The 17965-nt window shown below is 39.7% G+C and overlaps 1 protein-coding gene across 5 annotated transcripts in view; it reads left to right on the forward strand.

Moving 5' to 3' along the window:
• MYRIP (myosin VIIA and Rab interacting protein) overlaps window positions 1-17965 on the forward strand; it is a 209077-nt gene that overhangs the window by 113954 nt on the left and 77158 nt on the right. The window contains exon 1 of one of the 5 annotated variants that reach the window (XM_064416903.1): window positions 17809-17946. The exons of the other annotated variants lie outside the window; for them this stretch is intronic. Coding sequence (XP_064272973.1) covers window positions 17819-17946 — 128 coding nt within the window. The 5' untranslated portion in view covers window positions 17809-17818. Of the gene's footprint in view, window positions 1-17808; window positions 17947-17965 lie in introns of those variants that run through there. 5 annotated transcript variants of the gene reach the window in all.

Consider the following 17965-nt stretch of genomic DNA (forward strand, 5'->3'; position numbering starts at 1 on the left):
TGCTCTGTGTTATGGGATTCATCTGTTTTGGAAAACCTCATTTTTTACCTTTGCCATCTTACTAGGGTTTTTAATATTTTGGGGTTTTTTTTCTCCAGGTAATCACACAACATAAATTTCCCAAGCTTGGTTTTCTCTTTTTTTTTGCACTCTAGCTTGACAGTGTTGTGTTTTGAAGTGTTGCCATGCTGTGCGGATTACAAGAGGAAGTCAGAATTGCCATAGCCAGAGGTTTTCGTGTCTGATTAGTGAATCTAAATACCAGTTGCCATACCAACATTGTCATCATACTACAGAAGTCAATATTTTAGCTTGTAAGATGCATTATAAATCTAGAATTACTGATTTCTTTATCAACTCTGCCTAGGAATAGTGGAATTTTTACTCTGCAAATATACAATTTTCGTATTCTTTTTTTCCCCAAAGGAGGAGCAAGCATTATTACATTTAATAATATGCTGAAATCTGTCAGCTTATATTTTAAGAAAGTTAGAATATTTTAACATTGGTAAATTAAGTATTTAAGATACTTTTCTTCCTTCAGTTATAGAATTCTGACATGTCAGTGTCTGAATGAGAGTCTCTACCTTTCCTGTATTAATAGTTGATTGCAATATCTTCATAAGTTGCATTGTTTCACTTGCATTTCGCAAATTTCTCTGATTTTTGTTACAGACATGATTACTTCTGCAAGGTAGTTTCCTCTGCTTTCTATAATGAGGTCAGTTACCTACTTCCCTTCAATTTAATTTTTTCATTTTCACTTGTAGCAGGAATGAGGTACATGAGTGCAGTTCACATGCCAAAAGGGGGAACGGAGTAGACTATGCACAACAGTTGTCACAAGGACACAAGATACAAAGGTGAATTACAACAGCTTATTAAGGAATTAATTACTTGTCACATTTAAGTCTTAAGACTGGAATTAAATTCTTCAATTTGATGCAATCTGTTGCTGGCAGAAGGAAAGAAGGCCCACCAAGAAGCCGTGGGGAGATACTTGTATTCACTTGTACCAGCTGTAGTTGGGTCATTGCAAGAAAACTGTGCTATTTATGTACTGAGGCACCAGCAAATCACAGAGTCATTGAGGCTGGAAGAATCTTGGGATCATCTTGTCTAGCCCCACTGTTCAAGCTAGAGCAGGTTCTCCAGGAACATATCCAGCCAAGCTTTTAATACTTTCATGGAGAATCCATAATCTGTCTGGGCAGCCTGTTATACTCTTCTACCACCCTGAAATGGAAAAGAAGTGTTTCCCTGTGATTAGATATAATATTTTGTGTTTTCATTTGCCTGTATATCTCCTGCCCTCTCACTGGGCATTACTGAGAAGAGCCTGGTTCCCCCTTTTTAGTTTCCTCCTATCAAGTATTTATACACATTGATAAGATCCCTCCAGTAGTCTTCTTTTCTCCCTTACAAAGATTCTCTGTTCTTCCAGCCTCTTCATCTCCCATGGATGGTTCAGTCCTTAATCATCTTTGTGATCTTGCCCTGGACTTCTCAGTAAGTCCTTGTCTTTCTTGTACAGGGGGAACCTGGAACTGAACACAGCACTCCAGATGCATCCACATCAGTGCTGACTAGAGAGGAAAGATCACCTTCCTCTGATGAGGATGATTATCCTAATGCAGCCCAGTATGCTGTTTTACTTTTTTTTTTTTTTTTTTCTTTTGCTGTGATAGTGTGTTCTAGGCTCATAGTCAGCTTCTTTTCCTGCAGGATCCCCAAGGGCCTTCTAGGCAAACCTGCTTTCCAACCAGTCAACTCTCAGCCTCTCAGTCACTCAAGTGATTTCTGCTTTTCCATCAAGCCAGTCATCTCATTGAGGAAGGCAATGAGGTTGGTCAGATATGACTTCCTCTTTGTAATTCCATGCTGACTACTGTCTTTTTGTCTTTCATGTATTAGGAAATGCCTTGCAGGAGAATTTTCTCCATCACCCTTCCAGGTATTGAGGTGAGGCTGACCAGGCTGTAGTTCCTGAATCCTCCTTCTTGCACCTCTTCAAGATCAGAAAAATATTTGCTGTTTTCCAGTTTGGGGTATGAAGGCTGAGTATGTAGTACCAAGGAGATGTGTTTAAAAATTGAAAAAATTCTGCATGATTTTGTTTTGGAATTAATGTAGTAAAATATTGATGCACTTGAGAAAAGTTCTTGGAATGCAGGTAATTGAATTCCTGTTCCACAAGGACGGTATGTGTGGCTGTTCCTCCTGGTGAGTCCTCCAAGTACCATGGCATATTCTTGTTAGTTTATCTGAAAAACTGCTTCAGGTACACATTGCTGGAAGTCTTGTGTTTGTGATGTCTGAAGTGACACTGGTGCAGGCCTTTAAAAATGTAGATGTAGGTCTTTTGGAAGACTTTACTGCATTTAAAGTGGCATTTGTGGGGCATGAGAACTTGTGCTTTGAAAGGACAAGTGCCCTGCAGGTTGGAGTGGTGTCCAGAGCAGCCAGGACCTTGATCAGTTGTCAGCAGTAGTTCATGTGCCCTGCCACGTTCTGCACAGAATTTGTCCTGCCAGTTTGAGAGCTGCTGCAGACACCCATACAGACTTCTTCAGGGCCAGATCCTTTCTCAGGTGCTAATGTTGTCTGCCCTCAGCTGCATTCTCGAGCTGCACTTACTGTCTTGTGTTTGCTCTAGTAAAGGCACAGAGCCTTCAAGACTGCAGTAACCCTTGTCTCACCTGGCAGAGGAGTAGCTGGTAGTCAGGGTATGCTTTCCAGTCCCTGTGTCCAGGGGCCTTGCTCTCTTCTCTTAGCAAAAGTTCTCCACGGTATTGTTTCTAAAAGTGCTTGTGTGGCCTCGATTACAGCTGTTCAGTACAGTGACATTGTCATCATGCTTTATTTTTAAAAATGACAGCAGCAGAACAGAAATACCAATTCAATGTCACATTCGCCATGGGAGATTCAGTCTAGTGGAGGGAACAATGGCCTGACAATCAAGGGGTCAGCCTCTATTTTTGGTTTGCTCGCTGACTGGCTGCATGGCCTTGGGCAAATTGCTTTCACCTCTCTGTGCTTCTGCTTTCCCTCCAACTCCCTGCCTGTCTTTTTCATTTAGATGATTAGCTCCCCTAGGCAAGGAATGCCTCTTGTTTGTACAGTTTTCTGTGTTTTGTTGGAGGCCTTGGGGTCTCCAATCCTGTAACAATAGGGATTCACATCAATATTACAACTTATCTCTCGTATAGAGTCCTGAGGAGCCTAATTTTCACAAAGGGGTGGATGTTCCTGGCCCTTGTGTGGATAGTGTACAACAGGGAGCTATAATGACAAGAATTTTCTCTTTTTGATATGTCAGAGCTATCACATCTCCAGGGCTTAGATCAGGAGTCATGCAAGTGTTGTTCCTGCAGATGCTGGTGTCAGTCACATGGGAGTGTGGCGTGTCCTGTGCTAGTGTAGGTGGCCCAAGAGTGAGATGTGCTCAGTCATGGTCTATCAACCAGCTGGCCCTGTGTATCTGCAAGGTATGTTCATGATCAGGCCTTGAGCCATGTAGCAAGTTTTGGAATAGTTGATTCCCTGTGTGATCTGTCTGTACTGCTGTTTGGAGTCTGGAGTAGCCAAAGATCTTACGCGTGGTTAGATCCAGATCTACAGGAGCTGAGAGAGAATAGACAGTACTGTCTCAGGGCTGGCTGGAGCTGTGCACTACTACTGTGCTTGCATGCAGAAGCCGACCAGGATGCCAAATTTAACTGGCTGCTGTAAAGGTAACCAGCCTATAAATGCTTTGAGCTCATGATTTCCCTAATCCTGACTTAATAGAGGCATTCAGCCTCGAGGCAGTGCTCTTCTTTTGAAAGATTTTTCAACAATTGTGTTTGTCTTTTCTCACAGCTGTCACCAGAGCAGGCACTGTCTGTTGGGCTGATACTTGTGTGTCAGTCCCCTCACAATCCCTTTCCCATCCAGAAGTGTCCCAGATGGACTCTGTTGTACACTACTGTGACACTCATGGTTTCACATCATTTGCTGTTCCTTCCTTGTAAGTTGTCAGTATTTTGTGTTTAGTGACAGTGATGCCTTAGGTTTTAGCTTTTATATTTTTCAGATTCTGTGCTATTTTGGTGTGCAATTCTGAGCTTCATATTAAGGGATGGTAAGCTCTCTTCACAGAGTGGGTAGACAAAACAATTCCTTCTCTAGCTTGGGACCAAGGACAACAGATCCAAATTTCAAGTCCACAAGTATAAACAGTGGTGGATTGAAGAGAGAAAAACCAAAAGGATGGAACTTGGTAATCTAAAGCTATAATTGGCAATTAACTCCAATTTGCTAATGGACCAGAACTTATAAAAGTGAGAGACCTTATAATCAGTCATCCATTTTTGTGGCCACTTTGGGTTCATCTTGGGTGTAGCCCTGGCTGGGCTCTTGTACTGTCCAAGGTGTATCCATTGAGGCCTTTTAATAAATACCTACTTTATTCTTTAACTCCATCTATCCTCTGTTTTAGGTCAGCCTTCTCAAGGCATCAACAATATGATGTCATTAGGGGGTTTCTTCTTCACATGCTATGTGATGTTGCTGGCAGTCATGATTTTATTTTGGATCTTGTCATGATTCCCCTTAAAGCTTCAGTTTCTACAGTACTGGAAACTCAGGCTTCTTTCTTAAAAATAGTGGTGATGCTCAGCTCTTTAGAGCAGAAAATATGATTCTAAAATGCTAGAATATTGAAGCAATAAGTAAAAATATATCAGTTTGTTCTATTTCTTATACTCTTGAGTTTTTAAAAGGTCAGGATTGACAGAACTAATTACATAATGTAGGGAAGAAATTATAACCTGCTGCCACCCACTGTCCATGCCATTTTAGTGGTACTGAACACCCACCTCCCAAAGTGGAGGATACACTCTCTTGATAGATACATATATCATCTCTTGTCGTGGCAACAATACAGGTTGGGATGTGTTCATCTTCCAAAGCATAATATGACTGTGATGATTTCACCAAATACATGCTCAAAATGGACAAGTATTATAATAGGATGTGTCAGTATGTTTTTAATTTGCATAGGAATTAGCATATATAAACCACATGGGGATGAAAATCTCCCTGAAACTTCTCTGAGTTATTATTACTGGATTACAAAATATAGTCATTACTATATAATTGTGAATACTATTAATACAATAACCATTACCAGTGCTTTTTTAAAACAACTAGTTGTAAGTAATATTGTTGCTTTAAAGCTATGGGTGAGGGAAAATTGGGGTCATATCCCTTAGGGCTGCTCATTAAAGTCAGCATGGACAAAAGACTGTAGTAATTTAATAGTTAGAATCCCTTTTAAAAGTCTGCTGTTAGCAATAATATGTATGAAAGCAAACATTTCAACTCCTGTTGTTTAATGCAAAAGGTGCATTTGCAGTCAGGTGCTGGGGCTGCCTGTGAAATCACATGTGGGGGGTGCCTAGGATCCAGCCCCAGGGCTGGAGGAAAGTGCCAGAGCCATACACTGTACAGCAGCTGAGCCCCTGGAGCTGCCTGGGAGCTGCAGCAGGGGATGCCAGATGAATAACCCTCATGCTCTGCCTGAGGTTTATCAGGTCTTTTACACTCCACTTGCATGATGGCTGCATGAGCCTTGCACATATCTGATAAAAGTCTGATTGTCTGGCACATGTGCTGTGTAGATTTGTTGGCTATTTGTACATGCAGAGTAATTTTTCATTTCTGTAGTCACTTAAATTACTGTTCAGTAATGGGCTATAAACAGGACTGTCTAAGCACCTGCAAGGGTTAATGTCTAAGTTGTTTGTTCATTATCAGAGGGGAGAAAATACTTAAGAATACATTAGGGGAAATGGTATCTGTAAATTCTAGCAAAATTTAGTGTCAAATGAATCTTGAGGAGGGGTAGTAGCAAGACTAATTTTGCAATTACATTTCAGGCCAAAGATGTTGTCTCACACCATATTGCTCTTTGTCTGAAAATGTACATCACATTACAGGAGCTGTAACAGGGAGGTGTTGATATTGCTATGGGAAATGTAATATTTTGCATTCCCTAACGTTGGTTATTTTAGCCAACTCCCTGTCTTAGATCTTACACAGTATCTCTGAGCCTTAAAATCTTTGGTGTGCCTGTCCTTGTGTGGGACCCCCATGATAGAGGGACATACAGCATGCTTTAGCTGAAGAGAGAAGCAGCTTCCCGAGCCTTTTATTCTCTTGCTTTCCCTGACACCCCCTCCTTCGCTTACACTGGCACTTGAGAAATTCTCTTGTTATTCCACTGCAGGCTGTTCCGCTGCGTGTGCTGGGGAGAGGAGCGCTGCTGAGAGGAGCTGCACACACTGCGACTTCCCTCCAGCAGAATCCTTCTGTCCACCTGCAGCATAAGAGTTCAGCTGGGAGAGCTGGGAATGGGGGCATTTCTGCTCCCCCCACCCTCTGCCTTCCTTCTGAAAACCGTACAGTACATTTAATAATGAGGAGTACATGTGCTATGAATAAAATATTAGTGCAAAGTGGGGAATATACTTTAGGGGTGTTTATCCGGAAAGGAACATGAAACAAAGCAGGAATAGAACACAGTTACTACTTCAGGTAAATCTGCTTATTGCTTTATTTTTTTACAATTTCTAATGATAATAGCCATATCTTTGTCGTGCATAATAGTACAGTGAGATGACTTCATTTCTTGTGTTGTGAATCACTGTCCTTGCAATGCAGTTCTTTCAGTTCGTAACATTAGTGTGTGATTTAATCATAGGATGGGGAGTACCTTGCAATATTGAATGCTGAGATGCAGTGAACATGACAAAAATTTTAAGTTTTGATTTTCTGAACTTGTGACAAATGTATTTCTGCACAATATTTATCTGGACTATGTAGGGGGGGGCATTGATTTTCTTGAAGATGCTTTGATTTATCTTTGCATTTGTAGCAACCTTAAATAATTTTTTTTAATAGCTTATTCTCCAAATGCAGACTTTAAAAATCAAATCTGGCAACAGAGAGGCTTACATGAATAAAATAATTTTACTTCTTAAATTTGTGAATAAGTATAAATGTCTAGTCAGTGTTTGTTGGCGCTGCTAAAATCCCAAGCAATGCAGTGCTGTGTGACTGCCTAAGGAAGTGGACACAGCCATGGTAGGAGTTTCCTTGAACATACAGATATTCTGAGAGTCACTGATAAAAAGTAAACTATTTATTGATTTAATGATGTTTTGATGATCCACAGTGTTCTCTGTAACTGATGTAGGACATGTTTCCTTCAGCATTGCATCTGTTTTTTTGTACTGACAATGTTTTGACAAACATTCTGTAGTGTTCCTGCATATGTTCTCTCTTAATGCATTTTAACTGTATTCTAGGAAGCAGAATTAACATTAAACACTGTTGTCTCCTGCTGCAGTCATAACACAGGTTTTACAAGCATCAACGTGAAGTCTTGCCAGATGCATCACAGCATCTGTGTTGTGACTCTGGAGAAGTGGTGTGTTATCCCACTAATGTAGGGGGAACCACCACTTCTGAAGTGAGCAGAAGCTGAAATGTTATTCCACTGCATATACTTAAGCATAGATAATGGGAGGATAATTCTTTCTTCTGTGTTGTCTTGCCAGCTGCAGCAGCTTCAAAATCTTGGATGTTTATTTTTATTATAGGATGGACAGCAGAAAAAAAAATAAGTTAGTCATGTTCAAGTGACTGATTATTTTGGTTCATTGAGAAACATATTCCTGTTCTTCTATAAACACAGCTTTAAAGGATGTAATGTTTCTCTTGCAATTATAATCAATTTAAACAGAGGGCATGCCATGAGAGACTATACATTGGGCTTGTTGCTGCTGAGTTGTTCCCACCTCTGCTGCCTGTGCTATGGAGATCATCTTTGTACTCATCGTAGAAAAACAGGGCTGTGAATAACTGATAGTTATTCATAATTCTGGAAGCATCAGACACCATTGCTCTGGCTGTCAGTAGGAAAAGTAGCTGCAAAGATATTAAAAAGGCTCTAGCCTGGGGATCCCACTTTTTACAATAATAAAAACTTATGTGGAGTTTCCTCTCTTGATATCCAGTCTAGAAAAACAACTCTGTTCTGGCTCTGTCCTTTGCCAGGAGGCTAATGAGAAATTTCTGCCATCCCTGCCAATGCTTCTGCAATTAAAATGGAAGGCTCTTGTAATGGAAAAATATACATGAGCTGCTAGAGTGTGCTCATGGAGTTGCTGGGAGTGGAAGGCTAAGGGAGAGACCAAGAAACCAGCTGCACCTTTACAGGCCCAGGTTAGCAGCAGGGGGGCTTCTTTGAAAAGATGTGAGGTCCACTTGTTTGTCCATTTGAATTTTTGGCAGCTGGGTGGGAGGCACAGGTAGGGTATGGGAGTTTGGAGCAACCTGCCAGTCAGGAATTCTTGCCTCACCCTCCTCCCCAAGTTTTTAGTGAAATAAAACTTAGCACACCCACCAGGGTATTGCTCTACTTCCATAGCTCCACACTGTATGTGGTTGGATATTCAGTCTGTCAGGCGAGAAACTAAACACAAGGATGTGGCAGCAAATTCCACTAAAAACACTGTCTTTGTTGAGCCTGTACAAGCAGTTGTGCAGGTGGAGGGTAGCGTGCACCAGATTTGAGGTGATTTTAGTTGCATGCATTGACATACTTTCTTAATGTCTGAGTTGTCAGGGGAATGTTAGATGCAGTACAGAACAAAAGGGCTTGGACAGTGCTGTGGGGAGGAAGCAAAGATGAACCAGCATTGTAAGGAAAACAAAGGGGCCAGATATAGTTGCTGGTGTATTATGAGCCTGGATTTACCCTGAAAATGCCTGGGAAATGTCTGTAGTGGTGCAGGGTGTTGGCAAGTGTCTTTGGAGCTGAGCTTTGACATATGCTAAGCACTTCTTTCCACCTGCTCCTCTCTTCCACTCTGAATGAGTCTTTGGCATTCAGTCATATGGAAAGTGTAACAGCCCCATGTTCAGTAGCCAGGTCAGTCAGGTGTCTCCTGCTGTGCCATTCTCCACCATCTTTTGATGGGTGGTTGGACCTGGCCTCTGTTTTCCCTATAAAGCTGTCCTTGCTTCACTCTTGGGAAGCCTTAAAGGTCATGGCAGGCTTCTGGCTATAACTTCTGAAGAAGGCCAGTGAGGAGAGAGAAAGACTACAGGGTCTTCAACTGCTGACATTTCCCTGTGCAGTGAAACTGGACTTCTGGCCCTGCTCCTGCCCTGGCTTCAATAGGAAGAAAGTAAAAATTGTGATTATGTAACTGGTTGCTCTCACAAGTGACTTGTTATTTGTTCCCAATAGCAACCTCTGTTATCCAGTGATCATCATAATTCTTGGGGAATTAAAAAGCTAAAGGTGGGTTTGTGGCTTTTGCATGAATTTAGGAAAAAATCATTTGAATCTAAAGAAAGAAGATCTGCTTGGGAATCATAAAATTGACACAAAGTTACCCCATCCTAAACTTGCATTTCAAAGATAATTACCAATATATAGAATCTTTGAATACTGGTAAAATAGCAAATGAGGTGCAATTTTAATATATATTGATCTGAAAGTGATGTTTGAACATAATTTGGAAAGAAATACTTGTAATATTTTGGCGTTTTCTTAGGCTCTCCCATTCAGGAAAGGACTGAACAACCAAAAGTCTCAACAACTACAATTGTAGAGGGCCAAGTCTCATCATGCACATTTGTAAACTCTAAGTAATGTTTATACAATGACAAACTTAAGGTACATTTTTGTTTCTGCTTCTAGTGGGCTTCTCCAGTGTGTCTCCAACTGTTAAAATATATTTCGCTATAAGCAAAGAATTTGAAAGCTATAAGAATGTTTGTGTATGTATAGTAGAAGATGCTTCTTGTCCATTCATACAAACAGCAGACTATTTTATGTATGGTCTTAGAGGAGAATACAAGTCATGCCTACTTTTACGACTTAACATATATACATATATGTTAACATATATACACACATATATATACAATATGAATGAGAAAAAGACATGGAAAAGCAGGTATTCTGATGGTGTAAATATGGGAGAAAACTCATCCAGCTGGCTAGATATGAAATTTTATGTCAAATATTATAGCCATTTACCAGTAGTTGACAAGACAAAAACCTGTTAGTTGATTTCTTTTGTAAGAGCTGGATAATAAATTTAAAGAAATACAGAACAAGCACTTTTCCAGCACTCACTGAAGAATGATGCCAAGAATACAATTAATTTTGTTACACTGCTCCAGTTAAGTTTATGAATGAAGCAGAACACAAAGGTCTCTCGTGCTCAGAGCTGAGGTGTATTGTAACTTACTGATTAGTCACAATCCATTTCCATATGCCTTGATGTATTGCTAGACTGTGTCACCCTTAGAGGAGCTAATCATAAACAAACAGTCAAAAACATTTCAGTCATTTTGTTAGTTGCTCTTAGGATGAGGCTGATGACAGCCTGAAATGCTCCACTGTATCAGACATTAATGACCTTATTTTACAGCCTTACAGTCCATGGAAAAGCCACCAGCACATTCAAAAGTGCAGGTGTTCACTGTTTGTACCTTAAAGTTCCTGTTGAGGACTATATTCCAGCTGCAACATGTGGATGAAACAGGTAGATAAAAAGGTAAAAATACATAAAATAATCACATGATAATGGATAATAATTTTGTAGTCTCGGTGTCCCAGCTGACATTTCCCTCACTTTGGCACAATAACTAGGCTGAATATTTTTAGACACTGTGTTTCTGGTCACTCTGATCCCTCTGAAGAGCTTTCTTTTGGTAAATTGAAGGATAATGATTTTGCTTATTCATTTTTTCCAGGCATTTTTGAGGTGAGCAGGAAATAACAATGAGCTGCTAATTTCCTTTGGGCTCTGAAGTAATGTATTCTGTAAGCATTAATGATTTTTATCACAAGCATAGCTCAGAAGTCTCTGTTGCTATACAAGGCTCCTGAGCAGGAAACAAGTACCAGATAATTGCATGTTGTCAGTGTTCAAGTATTAAGAAAAATAAGGATCCCTTACAGCAAAAAAAAAAAAGCATTGATTTACTAAGGCAGAGTTCAAGAATATCTAGGCAAACTGCTGTATTCATTATCATCAGTCTTGAATTTTTCCAATGTTCTTTTACCATGAAAAGTGTGTAAGGCAGTAGCAGTTCTGTTCCAAGGAAAAATTATCTGTCTTTCCAATTATAAAAAAATTGTCCATATTCAGTTTAAGTTTGTTTTTTTTTAAGAACTGAACTAGATTATTATAAAAGTTGAAATAAGATATAAAAAGTATTTAAGCAGGAACTTTACTGAGCTGATAATTGGTTGCTAAACAGAGTCTGTTAATTTTGTGGCTATACAATCTTGCTTACATCCCCTTTAGCCCCCTCTGTCCTGGTTTTCCCCTTTATAAAAGTGAGCAATAGTATTCCCCACCACTGTAATGTAAGTTTGGCTTCTCTGGAAGAAATCATTGTTCAAAATTAGAGATAATTCTGCCTTGTTATGCCAGTTGCTGGAACATGTAATTCAATCTGCCTTCATGACACAAACTTCATCAAACTCATTATATTGACTCTAGCTTATTCCTGCTAAGGTTCTTGTGGGTAATATCCAAAGTGTCAAATATCCAAAGTGTCTCACTTCATCCTGCTTTAAATGCAACCTATGCTTTTTATCCCCTTTTCCCAAGCCCCAGTTTATTAACTCAGAAATTTTGCCTTTAAAGTTGCAAGAATTGTTTTAACAAGAACAAAAAGCCACAAACCCCCTAAATCAGTTTTATTAGATTTATCCTTTTAATGAGTGCAGCTACATATATCTAATTACAATTATTGAATTCTTCTACCTCCTCTTTGACCTACAAAATATTAAATATGCTCCTGATAAATTGTTAGTCTCTCAGAAAAGGTAAAACAGCCTTAAAATCTGTAATTTGTTAATTGTCTTCAACTTGACTAAATGCAAAGTTTCCCCTTGAGACATAGATAGCTGATATTATTAGGGTGCTCTGATTTGGTCAATGTGCCAACTCTGCAGAAAATAGCAAAAAAATTTTCTCTTTTTTGAAGCAGACTAAATCCAGCAGCTAAACTCTTGGCTGTGGTTCTCAGATCATAGCCTGCCCTGGGGCTGGTGCATGCTATTGGGAACCAGCTGGCCTCCGCAGTGCATCAGCGTTTTTATGTTTTATAGCCTAATCTAAAAATCTCCCATTCCCTTTCTATGCTTGAGATGTAAAAGGCATCAGGCCGTGTCTTGACAAGTGGTTTTTGCCTTTTGACACAGCACCTTGCTCACTGCTGGCTTTAAGAGCTGGTTGTGAAACACCATAGGTTCTAGACCATGGGCTGGTTGAAGTCCAGGTCTGTCATGCAAGCATTATCTGTGCAGCTCCTTTTATGAACTTCTAGATGCAGCTCATGCTTTGTGGCAAAAAAAATTCTTCCATATGCTAATGGTGTTTTTCGTCAAACAAATCTTCAGTCTGACACGTGTTTTTTTAAAGATCTGTTTCACAGATAATCTTAGTGGATTTGTCTGTAGCTTTTTTAAACCCACTTCTTCTCTCATGTATAACTCTCCTTTTTAGTAAGTCTCATTATGCCTCACTTCAAGGTAAGAGCTGGTCCACCTCTCCCTGCCTCTTTCTGTAGGTGTGTTGCAACTTAGATTGCTTAAGACACCCAGATAAGATCTCTTTGATTTCTGAATATATTTCTCATCTATATTGAGTGGATGTATGAAGCTGCTACTCGTGTGCATGTCATGCATGCTTTATTCATTAAGTTACATTTTGCTGGGTTTTTTTTTTTTTGTTTGTTTGTTTGCTTGGTTTTTTTTTTGTTTTGTTTTTTGGGGGTTCTTTTGAGGGGCAAGTTGGGGAGAGGGGATGTAATTTGGACACATTTAATTCACAGCTTGGTGATCTGTACAAGCAATTTAAAATTGTTTTTTTCACTGTGTCATCTTTCCTTTGACAGCCATAAAGCTCAGCTCCCATCATAGTGCCCCATTTGTTCATTTGTGATCAGTCACCCTGAAGCATGTGGTCTGCACTGGCCTACATACTTGAAAGGAGCTGCTCAGATTGTATGACAGGACAAGAGACTCATGTTTCTCAGTGCTGCTGTCACTGAGTTACCCTAAGGGTGACAGAAAGTCTCCAGTTGCCTCCTAGATGGTTAATCCATGAGCTGCTGCTGTCCATCTTTACACTCCCATCTAGTTTGTAATAAGGTCACTTGCTTAAATTGTCCTAATTGTGTTTGTGCAGGCTATTGGGGTATTTGAAAAGTGGTCTGATCTCATAATGGAAGCAAAATAAACTAGAAAACCAGCTGACTCTATGAAATAGTTGTGTTTGGGTCCTCCTAAAGTTGTATTTTTAGCTTCTGTACAGGGTAATGCAAAATGACCAAACTTTTCATGCAAAAAGTAGAAGAAAGTATGTGATTCTACTTGGTCCTAAAAAAAGCTTAAAATAACAAGTCTTAAATATAAGTTAGAAGTAGGGTTTGTATTTCAAAGGGAAGGCTACAGCAGCCTGCTATGAAGCCAGGCTGGATTGTCTGTGACAGCCAAATGCTACCAGTGTGAGCAGTCAGTGACTACTGGAAAGGCCTTTGTTTCCCTGAAGGGAACAAAAGGCATTTTTTGTGACACTATTTGATCGTAACATATAGTTTATTTGCCTTCTGCTCAAAGTTAAAAATAAATAAATAAAAACCAGAAAGCCTAAATGCATTTTTCCAATTGCAAAGTTAAAGCAATGTGAGAGGCTATACTAGGAAATGATGTTGCTACTTCATCTACCTCTAAAACACATTTATGAAAATAACTGAATAGTTATAAGCATTTTATGGAGAAGAAATCACAGTTGTGTATTTAAAGTTAAAACCTAACTGCAGAAAACTGGACAACAAAGAGAACTGTCAGAACATAAGGAGATTCAGAAAGGCATTGCCCCTCATGAACAATTTTATTTTAAAGCTTTCCTTCCTTACTTTTCTGACAACATGGGAATAACATGGTAAAAGTAGGGCATCAGAAGAAATGGTAGGAGTGGAAAAGTTCAGAATTAAAAATCTGGAATAAATGGAGAAACCCCAGAGCACTGGACAGTAATGACAATTTATTATTTTTCAAGAGCTGATTTTTTTTTATTCATTTTATAAAGTATTACCTATAAAACCTATATTAGTTGAATTTAAATATAAGATGACTATTTCAGAAGTCTGGGAATGGAATAACTTAATAATGTCAAATAAAAAGCAGAACTTGATCAAAGAAAAGTTATTTGAAGGTTGTTTCTACATTCCCCTTATCAGCATATACTTTTGTATAGATTTTCACATTATAAATGTCTGTAGACATTTCAGTTCTGAATATGAGCTCATCATATGGAGAGAGATGAGTGAGAGTGATCTGAAGGGCTCTGGGATGTGGTTTATGGATTTGCAGTCTTTTCTTAAGTTTAAGAACCAATAACACAGTTCTGATAAGTGAATAGTCTGTTACATTTGTTCGTATTCTGTGATTTTCTGTAGTACTGTGTCAGTATGGTGTGACTTCAGTGCTCTTCCCTGGTGATAGCTCAGGAGCAGAAAGTGGGTGCTTTGCTGGGATTTTTTTTTTGTTTAACACTTTATTAGAGGAAGTGATTTTAAAAATTCCTTTAGCAAGTTTCCAATTTCGCTGGATGCTTGCAGAGGCCAGTAAACTCTACAGCATAAATCAGAGAGGGAAGAGTTGGTAACTGACAAAAGTGATTTTTTTTTCTGTGAAACAATTTATGAGCACATTTGCTTTCTGGAAGCACAGGTTAATACCCTTTACATATGCTCAAGAATAAATCTTTCTAAAGAGACACAAAGGCAGTTGAGGAATGAAGGAAATGTGCAGTGAAGCAGACACAGCTTAAAGCTAGTCCTGCCCTTTTGCATCAGGAACCTTGCTTCAAACACACTCAAGTTTTGTGACATTTTTAAGTGCTCTTGAGCTTTGGCAGCGCTGCTACGCAGAGTGCAGGTAATTTGGGAGAAATCCTCACCTATTGTGCAGCATTTCTGACTTGAGGAGGCACATTTGTAACACCTGAACACATCCAGTGTGGGAAGCATTCGTTGACTATAAAACATGCTTGGGAATTGGTGTTTTCCTGCCCTGTTTCCATAATGATCCTACTTGATCCACAGAGCTTCAGTAGCTTACTAACTTGACCAGACTGAAAGTATTATGGGAGCAGTATGACAGAGCTCAGGCAAATTCTGTAGCCAACAAGTGGGTTCAGGGAGAAAGCCGAGGCTGAGATTTTCTACTAATCATATTACATACAAAAGCAAATCCCAGTAAGAAGATTTAAAGAGAAGTGGGAACGAACAAAGATTCTGTTTCAGATGTTTGTGTGGCCTGTGTAGCACAGTATTTCATAACCTTTTATGTAATTAATAAGAGCAGGTAAGAAAGGGATGTTGTTATTTTAATAAGTCCCAGTTAAAAGAAAGGGTTGGGTCTAGAAACTCCATCTGCTGAGCCAGTCTGTAAGCCTGTGGGTGTTTTTTTGGAAGGGAAGAGTGTTGCTGGTTTTAATATCACATCAGGGATGGGCACTGATTGGCAATTTGTAAGCAAACATGATTCTGTCATTAGGGCAGAGAAAGGGCTATTTTTAACTTTCTTACTGTAATGCTTCTAACAAGCTTGGCATACTTGTTGCTTTTTCTGTATCACTCAAGCTGCTGCTATAGCTTTGGCTCTACCTTGGCTGTCATCATTTCTTGATGAAAGGAGAAGTAACACCTCTTTTGGGGAAGAGTTACTTAGAAAACTGATATGTCCTCTCTTTAGACTGAATAAATAAATTAATCACATACATTTTATGAAAATCAGTCTCTATCAAAAACCATGGTGACAGATGAGAACAACATTTTTGTAAATAGTCTGTTGGATATTAGGTTTCCTTTCTATTACCTGGAGTGCCATGAAGAGATTAAGAATGTCTAAGCTACAGGAGGTTGGCTAGACAAAATAGAGTTAATAAAGTAGGCTTTTAGCAATCACCAAAAGATCCCTAGTGGCTGAAAGTGCTCATGGACTTTATCAAAGAAGTTACCTTTTTGGGAAAAAATTAAGTCATTAATTTAGTTTTGGCTCATATTAGAAAAATACTAAATTTACCAGTATTTTACCAGTGTAACATACAATTCAGTGCATTTCTTGCATTCAAGGCATGATTCTTCCTGGGGTTGTCCCAAGAACTTTGTGCAAAATAAGCTGGGAGAATGTGTGCACTTAAAATCCTCCCTTACTTTCTGACATCTGATAGTGAATCGAGGTCAGTGAAAGCAGCACCATCCATTCCTGAACAGGTTTTTATCCAGAGGCAAAGTAGGAGCCACAGGTTTTATGGATGCTGGTGGCAGATGTTGCTGCTGCTTCACAGGGCTTGATCTATTCCATGCTGGAAGATGGTATCATTGCCCCTGTGCTCACTGGATCATCTTTTAATCTGATTTATCATTTGTTCACTCTCTCTTGTTACTCAACATATTTATCACTTGGCTATAAAGTATTTTGAAATTGAAGGAACTTGGTTTTGTCAGATACATGAAATGCAAGTCAAGTGGACTGACAGCAGACGTATATTGAAATCCTGGGGGTTTGTGGTGATTTATTCCATTGATATGATCAGTGAGTGACCATTTCACTTGTGTGCCCCATGCAAAAGAGATTTTAACTACTACTGAGCCACTCCTCCCTGTGCTTAGAACGTTTATTCTATCCATGAAATGGCGGTAAGACTTGGACGTTCAAACAGAAAGCTTCTGGATCTGCAAATAAAAATGTGCTGCAAAAGCCTTGGGTTTTGTCAGCATTGGTGCTCTCTTGGTAACATCCTGAATGATGTTCTGGCATGTTAGTCCCTAAATCCTGGTGAAGGAGCCTAGGACTTCATCCCATGTGATTGCTGGAGTATTAGGAGGAATAACAGCAGTTCAGGTTTGTGTAGTTACCTTGGGGTCTCTGACAGGTTTCAGTTGACATTCATGCCAGCGCATGTCTGGCCAGTGGAGAAAGATGCTCCTTAGTGTCAAGTGATTCATGTGTGGCTCTGAGGAGCTGTGCTTCCAGACAGCCTTAATCATGCAGAAAACCTTTCTGCTTCTCCAGGGGAGTAAGCAGTACCACTGGAAGAGTAAGCCCCGTTTGATAAGCCTTTAGCAATCAGTTTGTTTCCGTTTATCTCGGGGTGAAGAAGCGCAAAAAAAAAAAATTAAGTCTGTTTCTCTTTCTTTACCAGCTGCCTCATGTCACTTTATATCTCTGGCTCAGCCTGTCTCTGGAGTCTTCCTGTAAGTTGTATTTCAGGCAGCAAAATAGGAATTGTACACTGTCAGTAGTCCTCAGTTCATTTGCTTCTTGGATCATCGGAGAGCACAAGAATGGCCTCATGCAACCGTACTTTTGTAATCCCTGTTATTCAGTTGTTACTCTGAGTCATTTGATAAAAAACTCTGCCTAACACATTTGTAGTGGATTTGCTTGTCTGCCCATCCCTTTCCCTGTTCCACCAGCAGTAATACAGAGCTGGTGAATGTCTTGTCCAGTCTTCTGTAGAGGGAAAACAATGTGTATGAGCCAGAGGGTCACATGCTGGTACAAGCATCTCTGATTAATCTCTTTGTTAGCATCTGCTGGGACATGTTTTTTTAGCAAGTGCCAAATACCTGGGTAATAGGTGGAGGAAGGAGTAATAGACAGAAGGAGTGTGGGTTTCTTTCTCCCTGTGTCATAATGACCTTCAGTGCTACTGCATTGGTGATGTGTTGCTCTGTTTGGTGCAGTTCCATGGATGAGAGCAATGGATCTGTGCCCCTTTCAGCTTCATCACCACGCACTTACAGATCGGCAGCACGAGGGAGAATGTACTTGTGCCTGTTAATGCACAGGTCAGGAAACTGAGATGGG

This window comes from Passer domesticus, chromosome 1 (assembly GCF_036417665.1).
Source record: "Passer domesticus isolate bPasDom1 chromosome 1, bPasDom1.hap1, whole genome shotgun sequence".
Taxonomy (NCBI): Eukaryota; Metazoa; Chordata; class Aves; order Passeriformes; family Passeridae; genus Passer; species Passer domesticus.